The sequence below is a fragment of the Eretmochelys imbricata genome, chromosome 2, assembly GCF_965152235.1.
Source record: "Eretmochelys imbricata isolate rEreImb1 chromosome 2, rEreImb1.hap1, whole genome shotgun sequence".
Taxonomy (NCBI): Eukaryota; Metazoa; Chordata; order Testudines; family Cheloniidae; genus Eretmochelys; species Eretmochelys imbricata.
Window position 1 is genome coordinate 183,560,537 of NC_135573.1, and position 16,260 is coordinate 183,576,796.

Below are 16,260 nucleotides of genomic sequence, written 5' to 3' on the forward strand. Positions count from 1 at the left end.
ATCATGAGCATTCCTAATACAGGACATACGCCGCTTCTGTGTTTGAAGAACTTGAAGGAGTACTACTACAACAGGGAGTGTGATGAGGAAGATGCAGTTCCTTTGGGCATTCATGGAGCAGTTCCAATTGGTGGATTGCTGCTTCTGGGCCCGAGAAATGAGCACTGATTGGTGGGATTGCATCATAATGCATATTTGAGAATACAGCTGCAAAACTTTCAGATGCAAAAGCCCATTTTCTGGATCTGTGCACCAAGCTTATCTCCGACCTTAAGCTCAGGCACACCAAACTGAGCTGCACTGATATTGGAGAAATGAGTGGCAATCACGCTCTGGAAGTTTGTAATACCAAATTGCTATCGGTCAGTGGGGGAATCAGTTTGGAGCTGGTAGATCCACAGTCGGGGCCAGTGTCATCCAAGCGTGTAGGGCCATTAAGTGTCTCCTGCTACACAGGGCTATGACTCTTGGTAATGTACAGAGAATAGTGGATAGATCTGCAGCATTGAGGTTCCCAAACCATGATGGAGCAATAGATGGCGCGCACATCCCTATTCTGGCACCAGCCCACCTTGCTATTCAATACATCAAGGGATTTTTTTTGCATAGTTATGCAAGCAATAGTAGTTCACTAAGGATGCTTCACTGATATTAATGTGGGCTAGTTAGGGAAGGGGCGTGATGCTTGCCTTTTTAAGAACACACGGCTTTTCAAAGAGCTGCATGCAGGAATATTCTTCCTCACCTGGTGCATTACCTTTAGCAATGTTGAAATGCCAGTAGTGGCTCTGGGGACCCAGCCTACTCCTTGCTCCCCTGGCTCATGAAACCATACATTGGCCACCTTGATAGTAGCAAAGAAAGATACAACTATTGGCTCAGCAGGTGCAAAAGAGCTGTGCTTTTGGTAGATTGAAGGGTCCCTAGTGTGGTTTACTCAGACTGGATGAGATCCAGTTTAGTATCAGCTAGCTGATTTATTGGAGTAGACTAGAGGGTTTTTCTTTACTCTGTCAAGCTTCCATCATAGGAGCTAGCAGCTTGTTGGCATCTGCTGCTGTTTCCTGTCCACTCCTGCTGAGACTAGTTATGATTGGCTCTTTAACTGCTGGGACTCTGATGGAGAAAGGGGTGGAGGCACTTGAAGCTCCTGAAGGAGGGGAGAGGGTGGATTCTCTTTACTACACCAAGCTGGGAGTTTGTCACCAGCAGCTGCCTGGCATAGCTGCAGTTTCTCTTATGTTCTGTTACCGATAAGCCTCTTCCAAAGCACGGTGTGTATTAGAAAATTCGAACAGAGTCTCATAAATTTTAGAACAAGTTTTGGAAATTAAACTACAACATTTATTTGAGCAAAACTTAGATTAGGTGTTAACTCTTGTGGACCATTAAAATGTGCAAAAATGCAAAGGACCAAAGGGTTACTTGTACTTAAAAGGGACATTTAAAGGTCAATTTAAAAATCAGACTTCAACCTAATTTTTTTTTATTTACTGATACCTGTAACAGTGACTTTTATAATTGAATAGACAAAATTGTATTCCCTGTTTTTCTCCATTTTTTACTTTATGCATTTGATAGCACACGGTGTATAGTCAGTTTCTCTTGTTTGTATTATTTTTTCCACACAGTAATAGGAGCCTTTAAAAAGGAAGATGGGAAATGGTTGCATGTAAAAACACAAAATTGGCAGGCGGATTCAAAGGCAAGCGAAATACCTGGAACTACTTTTAACACTTTTTTAAGATGATGTGATTTACAGTAGGCAATGTCCCTTTTTTGATTTCAAATTACACTAGAAAAATCAGAGCATTTCAAGTTCATGTGATATTCCAATCCTTTCTGCTTAGATCCATGCAGATGAATGTGTATTCTTAGAAAGAACATCAGTCACAGAGCCAAATACAAGATATGAAAAATACTTTTTAAAAAAGGACATATACCCATTTTCCTTTGCAGATGATTTCTTATATTAGCTTTCAGATGTTAAAAAGAAAGCCTTACACATTTGCTTACCCTTCTGCACCACAGACTCACTTTGGTAGAACATTAATCCTTTAACTGTCTGTCTTAATAATGTTTCTGGATTACCATAATCTTGTTTGGGCCTATGTGGTTATAGGGTATTAAAGCATGTTTGTGGATCACATTTTAAGGCAAGAATAAGAATTTCTTAATTAATCTAATTATTTGTATGATTTGTGATTCATCCAGTTTCCTCAATGGATTCCTGATGCTGATAAGTAAGGATAAGATTTTGTCACGGAAGTCACAGATTCCGTGACTTTCAGAGACCCTCCGTAACATTTTCTGCTTCAGCCTTGGGGTGGCCAGGCTGAAGCTGTCAGGGACCCCTAAGCTGTTTAGTTCCTCCCCTGGGTGTTAGGCCCCCCCATTTATTTTTAGTAAAAACCCAGGTCATGGGCATCCATGAATTTTTGTCTGTTGCCCGCAACCTGTCCGTTTCTAAAAATAACGGTGACAAAATCTTTACCTTACTGATGAATTAAAGGAACAAATAATGAAAATGCAGAACAAAATAATCCTTATGTTAAGAAAATTGTTGAAGTGGCTGCAGATAGCTTGACTGGAATACCAAAAGTAAACATGTTGTTTTCAACTTTTAGAAAATTGGTACAGAGGAATTAGACATTGAAAAGAAGTTGCCATAGAGTAATCTTTCATTGGTTTTATTTGGGAAACCATTCTATACAGTAGACTCTCTGTTTCTGTGTTGCGTAACATCTTGGCTTTTGTTTTTTTGTGTGTATGTATATTATACTAAAACAAGACTCCACTGTGTCTTCGTTGGTTTTAATCTCAGTTTATTTACCACCTGGTAAAAGTCATCTACAAACAGTGATGAGATTGATGGTATTCTTTCAAACTGTGTTTTTCATTCTGACAAAATAAGATGAGACATTAGATTGTTCTGATCTTAATAATAGGATTGCTCCAGTCCTTTCTTGCAGGCTTTTATCAGCAATTTAAATAGTTAACAGTGTTGGCATTAAAATTTGGCTTCAGAATGGTCACACCCTTAGCATAGGGGTAGTTCATACTTAAGTTAGAGCTGTTGTTTTGAGGCTGCTAGCAGACCAAGGCAGACTTCAATTTTATAACCATAAGGGCTAGAGACTTCTTTTTTTTATAAAAAAGCTTACGCCTTGTCTACATGAAATCTTGAGTTTGTGGTAAGCTGAGGTGTGAATGTAGCCTGCTGTGGACTGACCGTGTGAACCCTGCTGGCGTGCATTAACAGTTTGTTAAAACTGTTAATGCACATCAGCAGGGTCCACAGGGACAGTTAGTCTGCAGCCGTCTAGTGCAGCGTAGATTCACATCCTGGCTTGCCGTAAACTAAATGTTCATGTGGATAAATCCTAAGATTTTGGATCACAAGGTGCAGCCAGTAGACTAAAGTAAAAGCTCATTGAGCATACACTCAGCTTTAGTGTTCAGTAATTTTGTAATAAATAGTTTGCAAAACAAAAAAAACTTGTTTGTTCATTGCCTGAACCATTGTGAACATAGCTCTGTTGTGTTTATCAGTTCACTTGCTGTCAGCCCCATTAGACTGTTCCATGCTTTCTTTTTCACAATGGCTTTTGAGTTTGTGGATTCTTGTAGAGACATGATCAAGACCTTTGAGAGTATAGGCTTTTAAACTTGATTTCCTTGCAATATCACCATGTTGATCACTGACAATATTCAGTGATGTCAGTGATTGAATTAAAATAATAATTCTGACAAATGTTTGCCTTAACTGCTAAAACCTGAAAGGATTGGGAGGTCAGCTTTAAACTCTTTTATGATTGAGTTGGTTCTTAATACCCATTTCACTAATCCTGGTTTGGGGGTTTAGTACTAACGGGCTCTTACCCACTCAACAAAAGTGGCCGTGAATGTTTAACAAATGGAGCATTTATGTCTAAAAACCCTCTTAGATGCAGGAAATATCACCAGGAAAATCTGCATGATGAAATGGAAGAGATTCTCTATTTGACCTTCCTGAAAAGGAACCATGAAAAGTCTTCCATCTGTTCAGTTTTGGTCTCTTTACTGTCCCTTAAACAGTTTGAACTTTCATTGAGCTGTCTCATTCCATCCGGCTGCCATCTTGGTATTTCTTTCTCCAGTATAGGACTTATCTTTGTTGATCCTAGAGTCATCGGGTTTCTGAAAGGCATTGTCCATATAGTTCCTCTGACACATGAGCCACATCCACTTCTGTCATGGGATTTGATCTTCCACTAATGAAGCTTATGAAGCCTTCATCTGAACTCCTGTCTGACTTTTCTTTGAACTGTCACTTTGTGAAAATGGTGTTCTTCCCAACTGTAACATCTGCATGGAGGGTTAGTGAAGTCCAAGCCTTGATGGCTGACCCTTACCCTCACCACAGTGTTCCCTTTCACAGTTTCATAAGGATAAAGTAGTCCTATGTCCCCATCCTAAACTCCTTATTAGAGTGATCTAACTTCCATCTCAGGCTATAAATTTGTATTTTTCTCTGACCTCATTCACATCCTGAAGATGTCAGGTGACGCGCTCTAGAATTGAAGAAAAGGCCCTTTAATTATTTAAATATTATCAATTAGTAAGTCTCCTTAAGAATTTCTGGCATGTGGGGTAAATCCAGGGGTTAGTCTGTCCTTCAGAAGTTTGTCTGAATGGATTTAAGTAAACATACTAATTTGTTATGCCTTGGTGGGTGTTCAGCCATCTGAAAATATCAGAACACACGCCACCAAGTCCAGAGGTGCCTTGGTTGCATGCCTTAGTTGGAAAACTAAGTTGATTGATTGCATGCCTTAGTAATGTTTCCATCACTGTCATTTTGTAGTCTGTTACTTCAGGATTTACCTATACACAATCTGATACAGCATTATTCTTCAGGCAATTGTAATTCTTCAGATTATAGTTCATACTCCTCACCCACCTTCTCAATTTCTTCAGAATCTTGATATTGATTCTTGAATTAGTGGAAGGAACTCAGTGATGTTTGTGGCCTTGCCCCTTTTTCAGTCTTCAGATTTTGGCAAGTCACATGAGGATGTTTGCGCATGTGACTTTCTCAGCTAAAATTTATAAATTAGTGCTCTAGGGAACTATGTCTTCTAAAAATGGGTTTCCATATAGGCAGTCGTCTTGAAGAACCAGTTACCAACTTCACCCAGAGAGATCTGTGTCTTGGAGAATCCATCTTCTGAATTTGCCAAATGGATTTACAGCATTAAGAGGCTCTGAGAATAAGTTGCATGAACATAAAATATCTGGTGTCTACAACTTTCAGACTAGTTGATTCAATAATAGTCCATAAGATTTGAGATGTGTTGGGTGGTAGTGCTGTCACTTGATTTCTGGAAGATGTCAGCTTCAGATGTAGAAGGAAGCTTGGAGTTGAGGGCAAGGGGAAATTTGATGGATACTTTCATGTATACCCCTGTGAACAAATAACTTTGCACAGCTGAACCCATATGGAGTAAAGGTCACCTAAACGCCATTTCCCAAAAATAACCCTGTCCTGCTCAGATCATATAGCTGCACTCAGCAACATTCTCTATTGGTGTTTCCTTTATAAATCACTTTTCTGGTGTTCATAACCCACCCAAAAAGAGAGGTGCACCATTTTTTTTCCCCTTCAGCATTCTGAAAAGTTACATTTTGAGCCCTTAACTTGCATACATTGTCTTTAATCTTTATTAAAATGTGTACAAGTCACCTCTTTATTTACAAGTATATATAATTTTCCAGCTTGCTGTGACTCTGTAAAGGTTTATCCAATAATAATTTACATCTTGTTTTTACACTTGCCTACATTTAGAAGAACTTGAAGATCTGACATTTAAGACAAAATTTTTAATGAACCCAAAACTCATATTAATTTATATTAATGTTAAAACCACACATATTAGTGTGAAATGAGATTGTCCTGCATCTGATTGATGTTACAAATAGGGTGTCTTGTAAGCAAAATAGTGACTACTGCATGGTAACTACTGGTATTTTTATGCCATTTACAGGGGAAAGAGCTAACTGTTTTTCTATAAAATCCCTTGGAAACTTCGGAGTTTTTTTTAATTTTAAAGAGCAAGTTTAATGTTAAGTGGTGTGGAAGAGGTGGGGGGCTGGAGAGACAGTAAAGTTAGAGTGGGAATAAAATGTTAACCACAGATTAATTTGGTTTGAGGCATTTCATATTTACCTCATTCCCTTCATGGAATGAATGATAGCTTTTATTATTCAGCTTTAAATTGTTAGTTATTTCTTAAATGCTACATTTTGATATATGAAGGAACTTAATTTTTATTACTAGAAATCCCAGCCATATCATTAGTTGTCTGATACAATTAATTACCTATTTTCATTTCCTAATAAGTAATTAACTGTACATTAAACAATTAATGATATGGCTGGGATTTCTAGTGGTGATAAACCTGGCATACAATAAGTGGCTTAATTATTTAAAAAATTAAGAATAATTTTTTTCATGTTACTGTCCAACAATATGAGAAATTTGAACTTTGATTTCTGCTCCTAAGCCTCTAGCTTCCTGAAGATCAATACTTCATTCATTGACCCTTCTGGCTAAATCAGAAGTGGCATTAAGTGTCTGAAAAAGACCCCATTCCTCCTCTGGAATCATGCTACAGTGTATTGTCCATAAGGGTAAGGAATAAAATAGAGAAAAATGAGGATTTAATTTAGGGCTCCAGCAGGGACACTCATCTTGTGCCTTTTCGTCCAAGAATTCTGCATTTTTCAATAATAGTTGACTTTGGTAATTTCCCCCTAAATATTAAGCTTTGTTTTTATAAATCCTTCCAAATGAGATTTGGGCTTTGGCCTATGGTATGCATCTGTTGTAAGGTCTTTAAATTGTGTTTGTTACTGCTTATGTTTTAACTCAAAACATTGCTAACTTGGGCCTTTGGTTTGGCAAACACATTTGTGCTTAATGCTATGCATGTGAAAAGTCTTATTGAAGGCAATAGAACTATTCATGTGTATAAAACTAAAATCTGTTAGTGTTTGTAGGCTTAGGCCTTTATCAACACTTGCTTTCAGTTGTAACTCTTTTGCCTGGTAATGGCATCTTTAAAAATTCCAATATGTACTCATTTTTGTGGCTTTGTTCTTGCCCTTACAACTGCTGCTTGCTGTCAAATTGATTTTTTTTTTAAATATGTACAAGCTGTTCATTAGAATCAGGATCTGTTTTTGTGGAGAAAGTATTGAATCAGGTATTCAGATACATTTTACAAAGCTAAGTGGTTAAAAAGCTGCCTGACTTTTATTACTTTCAATTAATTTATAGGCAGAAGCAAGGCTTGCAGCCAAACGGGCTGCTCGAGCAGAAGCAAGAGATATACGTATGAGAGAACTGGAACGACAACAGAAAGAGGTAATGTTGATTTTGCTATGGTTTATTATTTGGTACTAAACTTCTTAATGAACAGCTTTGTATTATGTTTCTTAAGAAAAGTTATTTATATTTCTCAGTATAGTACAGCCATATATCAGCATTTCCTGCATAGGGTAGCCATTACTATAGCTTTTTCCAGTATAGTGTTGGAATTCAAATGAGTAATTTGCTCCATTCCTATCTCTGCACATGCGTGCACTGCATGTACATAGTCATATTAAAATGTTAATTTTAAACTTCATTAATAACAAAGGACACTAAATCAAAAAGGGCATCAGCTATTTAAATATGACTGTAACACTTCTGCTTACCATACGACTACAAAAATACCTTTTGAAACTTATTGACAGGTTTCAGAGTAACAGCCGTGTTAGTCTGTATTCGCAAAAAGAAAAGGAGTACTTGTGGCACCTTAGAGACTAACCAATTTATTTGAGCATGAGCTTTCGTGAGCTACAGCTTATGTCTTTTCTAATTTGGCCTGGGACTCCAGTCGTTGGAATGTTTTTGTAATAAACAGCAGTTTTATATAATATAACTTTAACAAATGCAATAAATTAATTGCTTAAAATCAAAACTGCTCAAAGACGTAGACTCACCTAAATGTTTTGATTTGAAAATGGACTGTTGTCCTTTTAACTTTATAATTTATTTTCAGTAAACAGTACATAGCGCAAAAGCCAGTGCCCATATAACTAATTTTGAGTAGACAAGAAGGCTATTTTAATGCTTTAATTAAAGGAACATCTTTAATTTGAAATCCAGACAGTTTTATAAAATGAATTAAAAATAATTTAAAATACCAAACCTACCCCTGTGTCAGCTGACAGTTCATGTTGTTTTACGTTTTTAAGATGTTTTCTGTCTCTACTGTTGCTGTGGAAAACCCACTAGGTAAGCAGGGGTATCTGAGAGATTGTACCGAAAATGCTGTCAATTGCTCAAAGTAAACAAACTGAAATAGCAGAGAAAATATTTTTTTCTCTAATCTTATTTATAATAATCCTGGTGGTTACCTGTAAAAATAAGTCACACTTCTGTCTGAATTTTTTTCCAAGTTGACGGTGTTCTGTTAAACATGAAAAGAACAAATCTGCAACCATGGTACTCGTCTGAGTAATCTGTACAAGAGCATTTGGACATAAGATAAACAGTTAATTGAAAAGTTTTTTTTAACAGGACTCCATGTTTAGGATGAAAAACCTTAATGGGTATCATGGGAACATTAATTAAAACTGATACATAGACTGTGGTGAAATAGTCTTTTCACTTAGCATACTTGTGGGATAGTATGCCTCTTGGCCCTAGTGAAGTGAATTGGAGTTTTCCCTTTGACTGCACGAAACCAGGATTTCATCCCTCCCTCTCTGTTAAACAATAAACACACGAGCCAGTTCTGTAGACTATTCTGATATTCTTGCATTTATAATAATAAAAATGACATTCACTTGAAATATGAATTAAAAAATGGCAGTCTCTCTTAAATTCTTCCATAGTGTTGTGAGAATTTGACAATTTGGTGTGATGGTATGGAGTGAATTAGAAATCAAGGCAGAATGTCTTAATGAACTTTTTTAATATTTGGCTTTAATTATTCTAATTGTGTTACCTAAAATAAATTTACAGATCTGATATTCTGTGGACAATTACATGCGACTGTGAATTGTAAATTGTACAAGATGATGTAATCTCTATGATGCCTGTTCTGTATTAATTTTTTTTAAACATTTTGTAGCTTTCTCATCGCTCATATGATAGAAAATGGGGACGTATCCAAAAGTGGATGGTAGGCCAGGACTGCCTGTTGTGCATGTTTACGCTTGCAGAATTAACATAGACTTGGAGGGAATAAATTACTAATGGTTTGCAAAGTGTGAACACATTTTATGACTGATGGGGGGGAAAAAATCATTACATAAGGTCACATATAGGACATGGTACAGAGGCAAAAAACATTGGAAGTGTGCCATTTTCTCTTTCACAGTGAGTTTGCATTCAGAATGGAATTAAAGTAGCTTAATGTTGGCAAAGGCTTATTTTTAAAATTGTAAATGTTTCTATGTTAACTTACTTCCACAGCCTGCCTTATTCTATATTCTTCTTTGATTAGACTGGCAGGTGTTGTCTTCCACAGATGATCCAGGCTATCTTTCAGTGGCTAATACTTTCTTTAAACAAAACAAAAAGTCAGTTTAAAATTGATATACTATAACCTCCAACTTTTCTTTTCGTCTTTAAAAATATGAGGCGGGGGCAGGCAGTGGCAGCTTACTCTTGCATTCTGGATTCCAAACTTCCAGTTGATTCCAGCGGAACTTTGGGGTGAAAACAAATGCAAGATTGGTTCCTCTACATGGGATGGCATGGAGATAACAGAGTTGAAATTAGAGCACAGTGCCCCTCAGTCTGTTTACGTTTATTCAGCTGTATAATTAGAGAGCTGTTTTCACAAATTTGTAGGCCTATCTTTGCTTTTCTAAAAGCAAAATTCAGATATGATTCTATAGAGAAGTCAATTCTATAGAAATGTCTTCTAGTTTTCAGAGGATTAAATCTTCACATTTTTATGCTAACCCTTACAAATTGAGCCTATAGTTAGAAGGAATGAATTTTTTTTAAACACTCCAAATTGCATTTAATCCATTTAACAAGGAAAACTGAAACGTGTTCAGGCGTTTAACTTTTTAATATATTTCTCTAGAATAAGAAAAAAAAAAAACCCTGCGGAACGTAAAGGTCTAAGAGCATGAACATTGTTTTTTATTTTTGGATTGATTGTAACCTATTAATAAAAATTGCTATCCTATTAATGTTCAAAACATACTTCTCCAAATGCCATGTTGATTCCTCCCCCCCCCCCCCAGTTTGTTACATGCTTAATACTGAAATAATGCATGGGATGGGTTTTGGGGAGGAAAAGGAAGTTACCTTTATCAAGTCAGAAGAAATATTTTTTTAAAACTTTGATTAGCTTCCAAAGGTCAAACAATTTTGTAGCTAGGGATTTGCTCTATTTGATTGTTGGCATATTGTAACCATATCATTTGGCTTCTATGCATTGTAATTCCAAAGTTGATTTACAAACTAAACATCACACTGACTTCATAGCCTGCTGAAATTGCAACTGAATCAGCCTACTTAATTTTACTTTTACTTTTATCTTGTCAATTCCTCCACAAACTGTTTATTTAAAAAGCAGTTATCTCAGGGTCCAAGTGCTTATTATTCATTATTGTTCAATTTATTTGTTAGGGTTTGACTTCACTGGAGAGTTAACTTGAGGTATAACTCCAGTGCAACCCCATCTCTACACACACAAATCCTTAAATTGAGTGTGGTGCTGCTGTTAATGAGAGTTGCCTAGCCTATCCAGGGGTATAAGACTTCATTTAGAGTTAGCACACCTCACCAACTGCTCATACAATCACTCTGTGCAGCTCAAGTGTTGTTTTGCAGTGTGGCCTCTCACTTGAGTTAATGCCTCTCTAGTTAACCTAGCTCAAGTGTGGATAATCAAAGTTAACTGCAGTGATGACATAGCCTTAAACACCAACAGTGTACTTGTGATGCCATACCAACTCTTTGTCATCTCCGGTCTCACGCTAGGGTGAGTGTGTAGATTTCCATTTTTGTTCCACTGTGTGATGGCCTGCCTTATCCTGAGAATTTGGTCTAGTCCAGTGGTTCTCAAGCTTTTGTACTGGTCACCCCTTTCACATAGCAAGCCTCTGAGTGCGACCCCCCCACCCCCTATAAATTAAAAACACTTTTAAATATATTTAACACCGTTATAAATGCTGGAGGCAAAGCTGGGTCTGGGGTGGAGGCTGACAGCTCATGACCCCCCCATGTAATAAACTTGCGACAAACTGGGGGTCGGTACCCCCAGTTTGAGAACCCCTAGTCTAGTCCCTCAAAGGAGGATCAGGTTGTTAGTTGGTTGCTGGACACCTGGTTGGTGTCTCTTGCCCAGTGATACAGGACCTTCAGTGTCTTGATTTTTTTTTTTTTTTTTTTGGTCTCTGCATTGACAGGCGTTTGCGTGGATTTCATTCTCCCTTCAATTCTTAGCCATCTGCTTAACTTTCTGTTGCCTTTAAGTAGAATTCAGATCTGCCTAAATGCCTTCCTTGCTTTCGATCATAAGCCAGGCTGTTAGACGAAGCATACATCCTAAACACCTACCCTTTAAAAATGGATAATCATTTATGGTAACTAGCAGAAATGATCACCAGCTTCAACAATCTGCCTGCAGTAGACACTGCAGTGTTCACTAAGTCCTGTGATTGAGAGTGCTGACTGCTTTACAGTTGCTTGACATTTCTTGGTTATGTAGGCAGGATAGCCTTTTGTGATGGGTTATATAGAGGTAAAAATTGCCACACAATGCCCAAGAACATGTGGGTTAATGCACTCTGGAATATATTACTGCAGTGCTCCAGGAAAAGGAATGTTAGTCAACAGTTGCACAGGCATAGTTGGGGGAGTTTTCTGTATACACCACAATAAGTGTTGTGAATCCTTAAGGAATGCAACCATTTGCCAATCTTGGCTGCTTCCAAGGGCAGGCCACTTTTAGCCACAAAGGTTACTTATTATGTATTATCCATTTTGAATGTGGGCACAGATCATTTTTGGAGTCAACCACGTGGTTGAAAGTGGTTGAAAACTTGGCTAAAAGTGTAGTATGACTGAGGGACCCTAAGTCCCAAACTAATATCACCTCTATGTACAGTCTAAAAGGTGTTGCTGCAGTGGACCCTTTCTTTACCCTGTTGATAGGTGAGGTCTGACTGCTAGCACTTTGTGACCTTTTGAGAGGTGGAAGACTGGGGAGGACAACAATTTTTTTTGGAAGAACTTCTATTTTTTACAAGTGGGTCCAGTTCGAATGTGAAGTTTATATTGAATGGTTTAAATTGAGACAGAATTTCGTAGTGTATTTATTCCCTGTAACTAAATATTTTTTATGTTTAAGATGCTTCTGGCAATTAAAACAATAGTTTTTTCCCCTCTATTTTTGTTCCCAGTTTTCCCACAAAGCTTCCCTTATTTCTAGGTTATAGTAAACCCTCCCCAATCCTTCAATTGAAGAAAGTATCTTGGGGTATCTCAGCTGCAGACTTCTCCAAAAGTCAGGCAAGGCCAGGGGAATTAAAGGATCAGGAGCTCCCAAATGAAAAATGTATAGCTTACAGGGTATAATCACACTTTAATTTTGGTTGCTACCCCTAGCACAAAGTTAATCTTGGTGACAGTGGGACAGAGGTATCTTTATCTGGGCTAAAGTAACTTTGGAATCAACTTTCAGATTCTTGTTTTGACAAACTTCTCTGGAGTATAATTCTTGGGTTTCTTTCGTTTTTAGTCTTTAATGAGATTCTTCTACATTTGTTCTAGATATATCATTTTTTTTCTGCCCAACCAGCAAAAGATTGTCCATTTTTTACTTTTAATTAAATAATACGTCACCTCAGCTGCATTTTCTTAACAACATAGTGTGGTAGACACCTGCCTTCGAGTCAAAATGAAATGAAAGCAATGTTCATCTGATGTGAATGCATTCACTTGCTTCAGTTGATTTCCCAAACACTTACCTGTGTGCAAAATAAGTACTGCATGCTCTTCTGTTTGCTTACTTTTATTTTGTTCATCTTTTTTTTTTCATTAAATAACTTTCTACATTTCTTCTTTCTCAGGAAGATTCAGAGAGGGCCAGGTATTCTCTCCGTTCTAGTCATCGTTCCTATCTGGTTTGTGCTAATCTATAAACTCTCCCTTCTCCCTGCTAGGCCTTACTTTAACAAACAAACATTTAACTTCATTTTGCTTTCATTTTTGTTATCAGGGAGCGGATGACTTGGTGTGTGCTCGAAATATTGGCAGTCATAGGGTTAGTACATAGTTTGTGTGAACTTTGATACTACATGCAACTTATCTGTTTTAATCAATATAAATGGGGCAGTGTGTTCACGTCAACATTTTAATTGTATTTTATATCAGTTTATCTGAATCTCTTAATAAATCTTTAAAATCTCATGGTGTTTGTACTATGAGATACCTTGATTTTTTTCCCCCTAAACTCTTATTTGTTTGTACTATAATTTAGTTGCTTAAAATAATTAACTTTATGTGAGTTTGGAAATAAGCCCTAAAACATAAGCAGTTCAGATTTTGATTACATGGAATAATTTTACTTCCATTGGAAGCAAACTTAAAAAAAAAAAAAAAATCACATAGTGTTAGTACATGTACAGTACAACTTTAAATAGACTGTATTTAAAACTTAGGTCAAGTCATTGTACTTGCGTCACTTGTTCTTCTACCAAACAAGTGCTGAGAATGATAAGATTGCATAGTCATGTACATGCATGTTACCTGCACATTAAGATATTTCAAGCTGTCTGTAGCTGCTAGGACTCATCACCTGTGCACTGAGGTCAGATTGGAAGCTGGCTCTTGATAATTGCTTAGAATGCTTTGTTTAGTTTGGTAGTGCTCTTGAAAGAAAAGTGGATCTAAAAATGTTTCTCCTTGTTCCCTCGCCTCTTCCTTCCCAAATTTTCTCTTCTCTTTGCTGTTTTTCTACCTTCTTTTTCTCCCAGTTCCCCCCCTCTTCCTTTCTTGTTCATTGTTTCCCTTTCATTTCCCTTCCACTTCCCTCTCACCTTCTCTTCCTCTACCCTAAGAGTTGCTTCCCTCTCTTCTATCTCTACTCACTTCTTACCGTTCAAATCTACTTCTTTACTCTTGCATTTCTCTCTCCTCCTTTCCTATGGTGGCTTTTCTTTCATACTTAAGAGAGAGATCTGTGTGATTCCTATGTTCTGTTTTTTCCACTCTTGCAGAAGTTGAGAATATGCATTCTTAAGTTACTTCATTATTCCGTTTTAGCAGCAGCCCACCCAAAGAGACTTGCAAGCTCTCTGTTCACTGGCTTCATCCCCATAGAGTACAATTTTGTAATGATGGTGTGAGTGTGGCAGTTCACCAACATCTACAGCTCCTTTCCTTCAATCTGTTTCCCTTTCCTTGACCATCCTCCCCCTGCACCCTCCCAGTCTTATGATAGACTTCCCCCCTCCCAAGCTCAGACAAAAGCAGGACAGGGGCAATGTTTAGAGCTGAAAATCAGTTCTCCACCAGAGCATTTTGTATCTTAAAGTAAATAAATGTTGAGCTTTTCTTATTTCTAGTAATACTGTGAAGATCCTTAAGTATGATTCACCTCAGTAGTAACATTAAATAATTTATTTATTTGCTTTTCTGTTTCCATCACTCCATAAGAGAGAAGAGTTCTAGAAAACTGAAAGAGGAACATTGTAATGTCAATATTAAGGGAGTGAAATGGCTAATTACAGACTAATGGTTAACTTCAATCTCAGGAAACTTTTTTTTTAAAGCAACTTACTGTGTGGACAGAACTGGAACATAAGAAATTGTCAATGTGAGTTTACAAAGAACAGATCTTGTCCAAGAAAGTTGACGTTTTTCAAAAATGACTAAAAGTTTACTAATGAGAAAGTGATAACTGTGTGCTCTGTGGTAAATGGATTTTAGTCAAACATTTGATAAAGTATTGCTGCAATATACTTTGATACGCCTGTTTTCCATCTATCTATCTATCTCTACGTGTGTGTGTGTGTGTAAATGTAATTACAGAAATTCTGTACAAAAGATGCTTGGCAGAATTTGATTTTTACTTTTCATAATTTCAATAGATAACTATTTTAAAACTGTTTTTCTAGTTTTATCCATTTCAGTGTTCACACTTGCATACTTATGCGTTTTAACCATATTTTGTATTTTATTTTAATTTTCACAGTTGCAGGAAATTATGGGAGTGGGTCAGAGTATTGGGGGAGGTCAGACAATAATTATTTAACGACAGTAGATGTTGAGACTTAAAAACTAAAGGTTTCTAACTATTAAAACTCAAATACCCAATATCACGTGTCAAAATATACAAAATAAATATCCCTAAATCAAAATCTAATAAGTTCCCAAGCAGCATTTTTCTTACTTTGCCTATCATTAAATTTTTATTAATATTGATGGAAATATTTTTGTCTATTTGTGTATATGCATTGAAATAAGTGTTTAGTGACATGTACCGATAAAAATCTAATCCCTTCCAGGCTTAAGAATAGTCAAGCTTCATTCCTCAGTTAATGGAAACAACACTTCAGTTTTGAGGTTAATATTCAATATGCTTTTCTCTAAAGCAGACCATCTCTGACCCTTCTTTTTGGAATACAAACTTAAATCTTGTTGTGGTCATTAAAAGCTAGAAGATGACTAGCTACCAAAAGTCAGAAAATAAGAACAAGTCTTAGTTGCATTTATTATTTATATTATGATAGTGCCCATGTAGTCTACACAGCCAATGGCAGCGAGTCTCAGAGCCTGGCTCTACATACTTGGGCTCATGGGTCTAGGGCTACCATGCTATTTAAGTGCTTTGCTAAATTGTGCCCTAAATTAGATGAATAATGGCATATTGTACATTCAAAACCATAGAGAATGTTAGTTACCTTTAAATGTCTGATCATGTTTTAAAGTTAATATCTGGTGTGGAATAACTTACCTTATGGTATAAAATGTCACGGACTTTTTTGAATGAAATTGCCGTAAAACTGAATTTATAGATTATAAGTGAAGCAAAGAAATTGAGGTACTTAATGAGAAAACAGAAGTGCTAGATCTTAAATTAATATAAAAGATAAAACGTGCACGTATAATATGTATGCAGGTCTTATTATTACTTTTTTTGAAAAGTGTATAGGAATGTATTCCATGGTAAAAAGCATTAATAAATGCGCCTACCCACA

At 36.8% G+C, this 16,260-nt stretch overlaps 1 protein-coding gene and 1 long non-coding RNA gene across 4 annotated transcripts in view; one reads left to right on the plus strand and one right to left on the minus strand.

Annotated features, from left to right (window-relative positions):
- LRRFIP2 (LRR binding FLII interacting protein 2) overlaps positions 1–16,260 on the plus strand; it is a 137,861-nt gene that overhangs the window by 33,626 nt on the left and 87,975 nt on the right. For 2 of the 3 annotated variants that reach the window (XM_077811069.1, XM_077811070.1), the window contains exon 3: positions 7,322–7,408. In XM_077811069.1, the coding sequence (XP_077667195.1) occupies positions 7,322–7,408 (87 nt within the window). Of the gene's footprint in view, positions 1–7,321; positions 7,409–9,164; positions 9,216–13,128; positions 13,183–13,277; positions 13,323–16,260 lie in introns of all 3 variants that reach the window. The other variant, XM_077811068.1, reaches the window with a different exon arrangement.
- LOC144261469 (uncharacterized) lies at positions 8,437–13,165 on the minus strand. Its single transcript, XR_013345288.1, has 3 exons — positions 13,027–13,165; positions 9,501–9,597; positions 8,437–8,550 (listed from the first exon to the last, which is right to left on the minus strand). It is a non-coding gene; the product is annotated as an uncharacterized LOC144261469 (long non-coding RNA).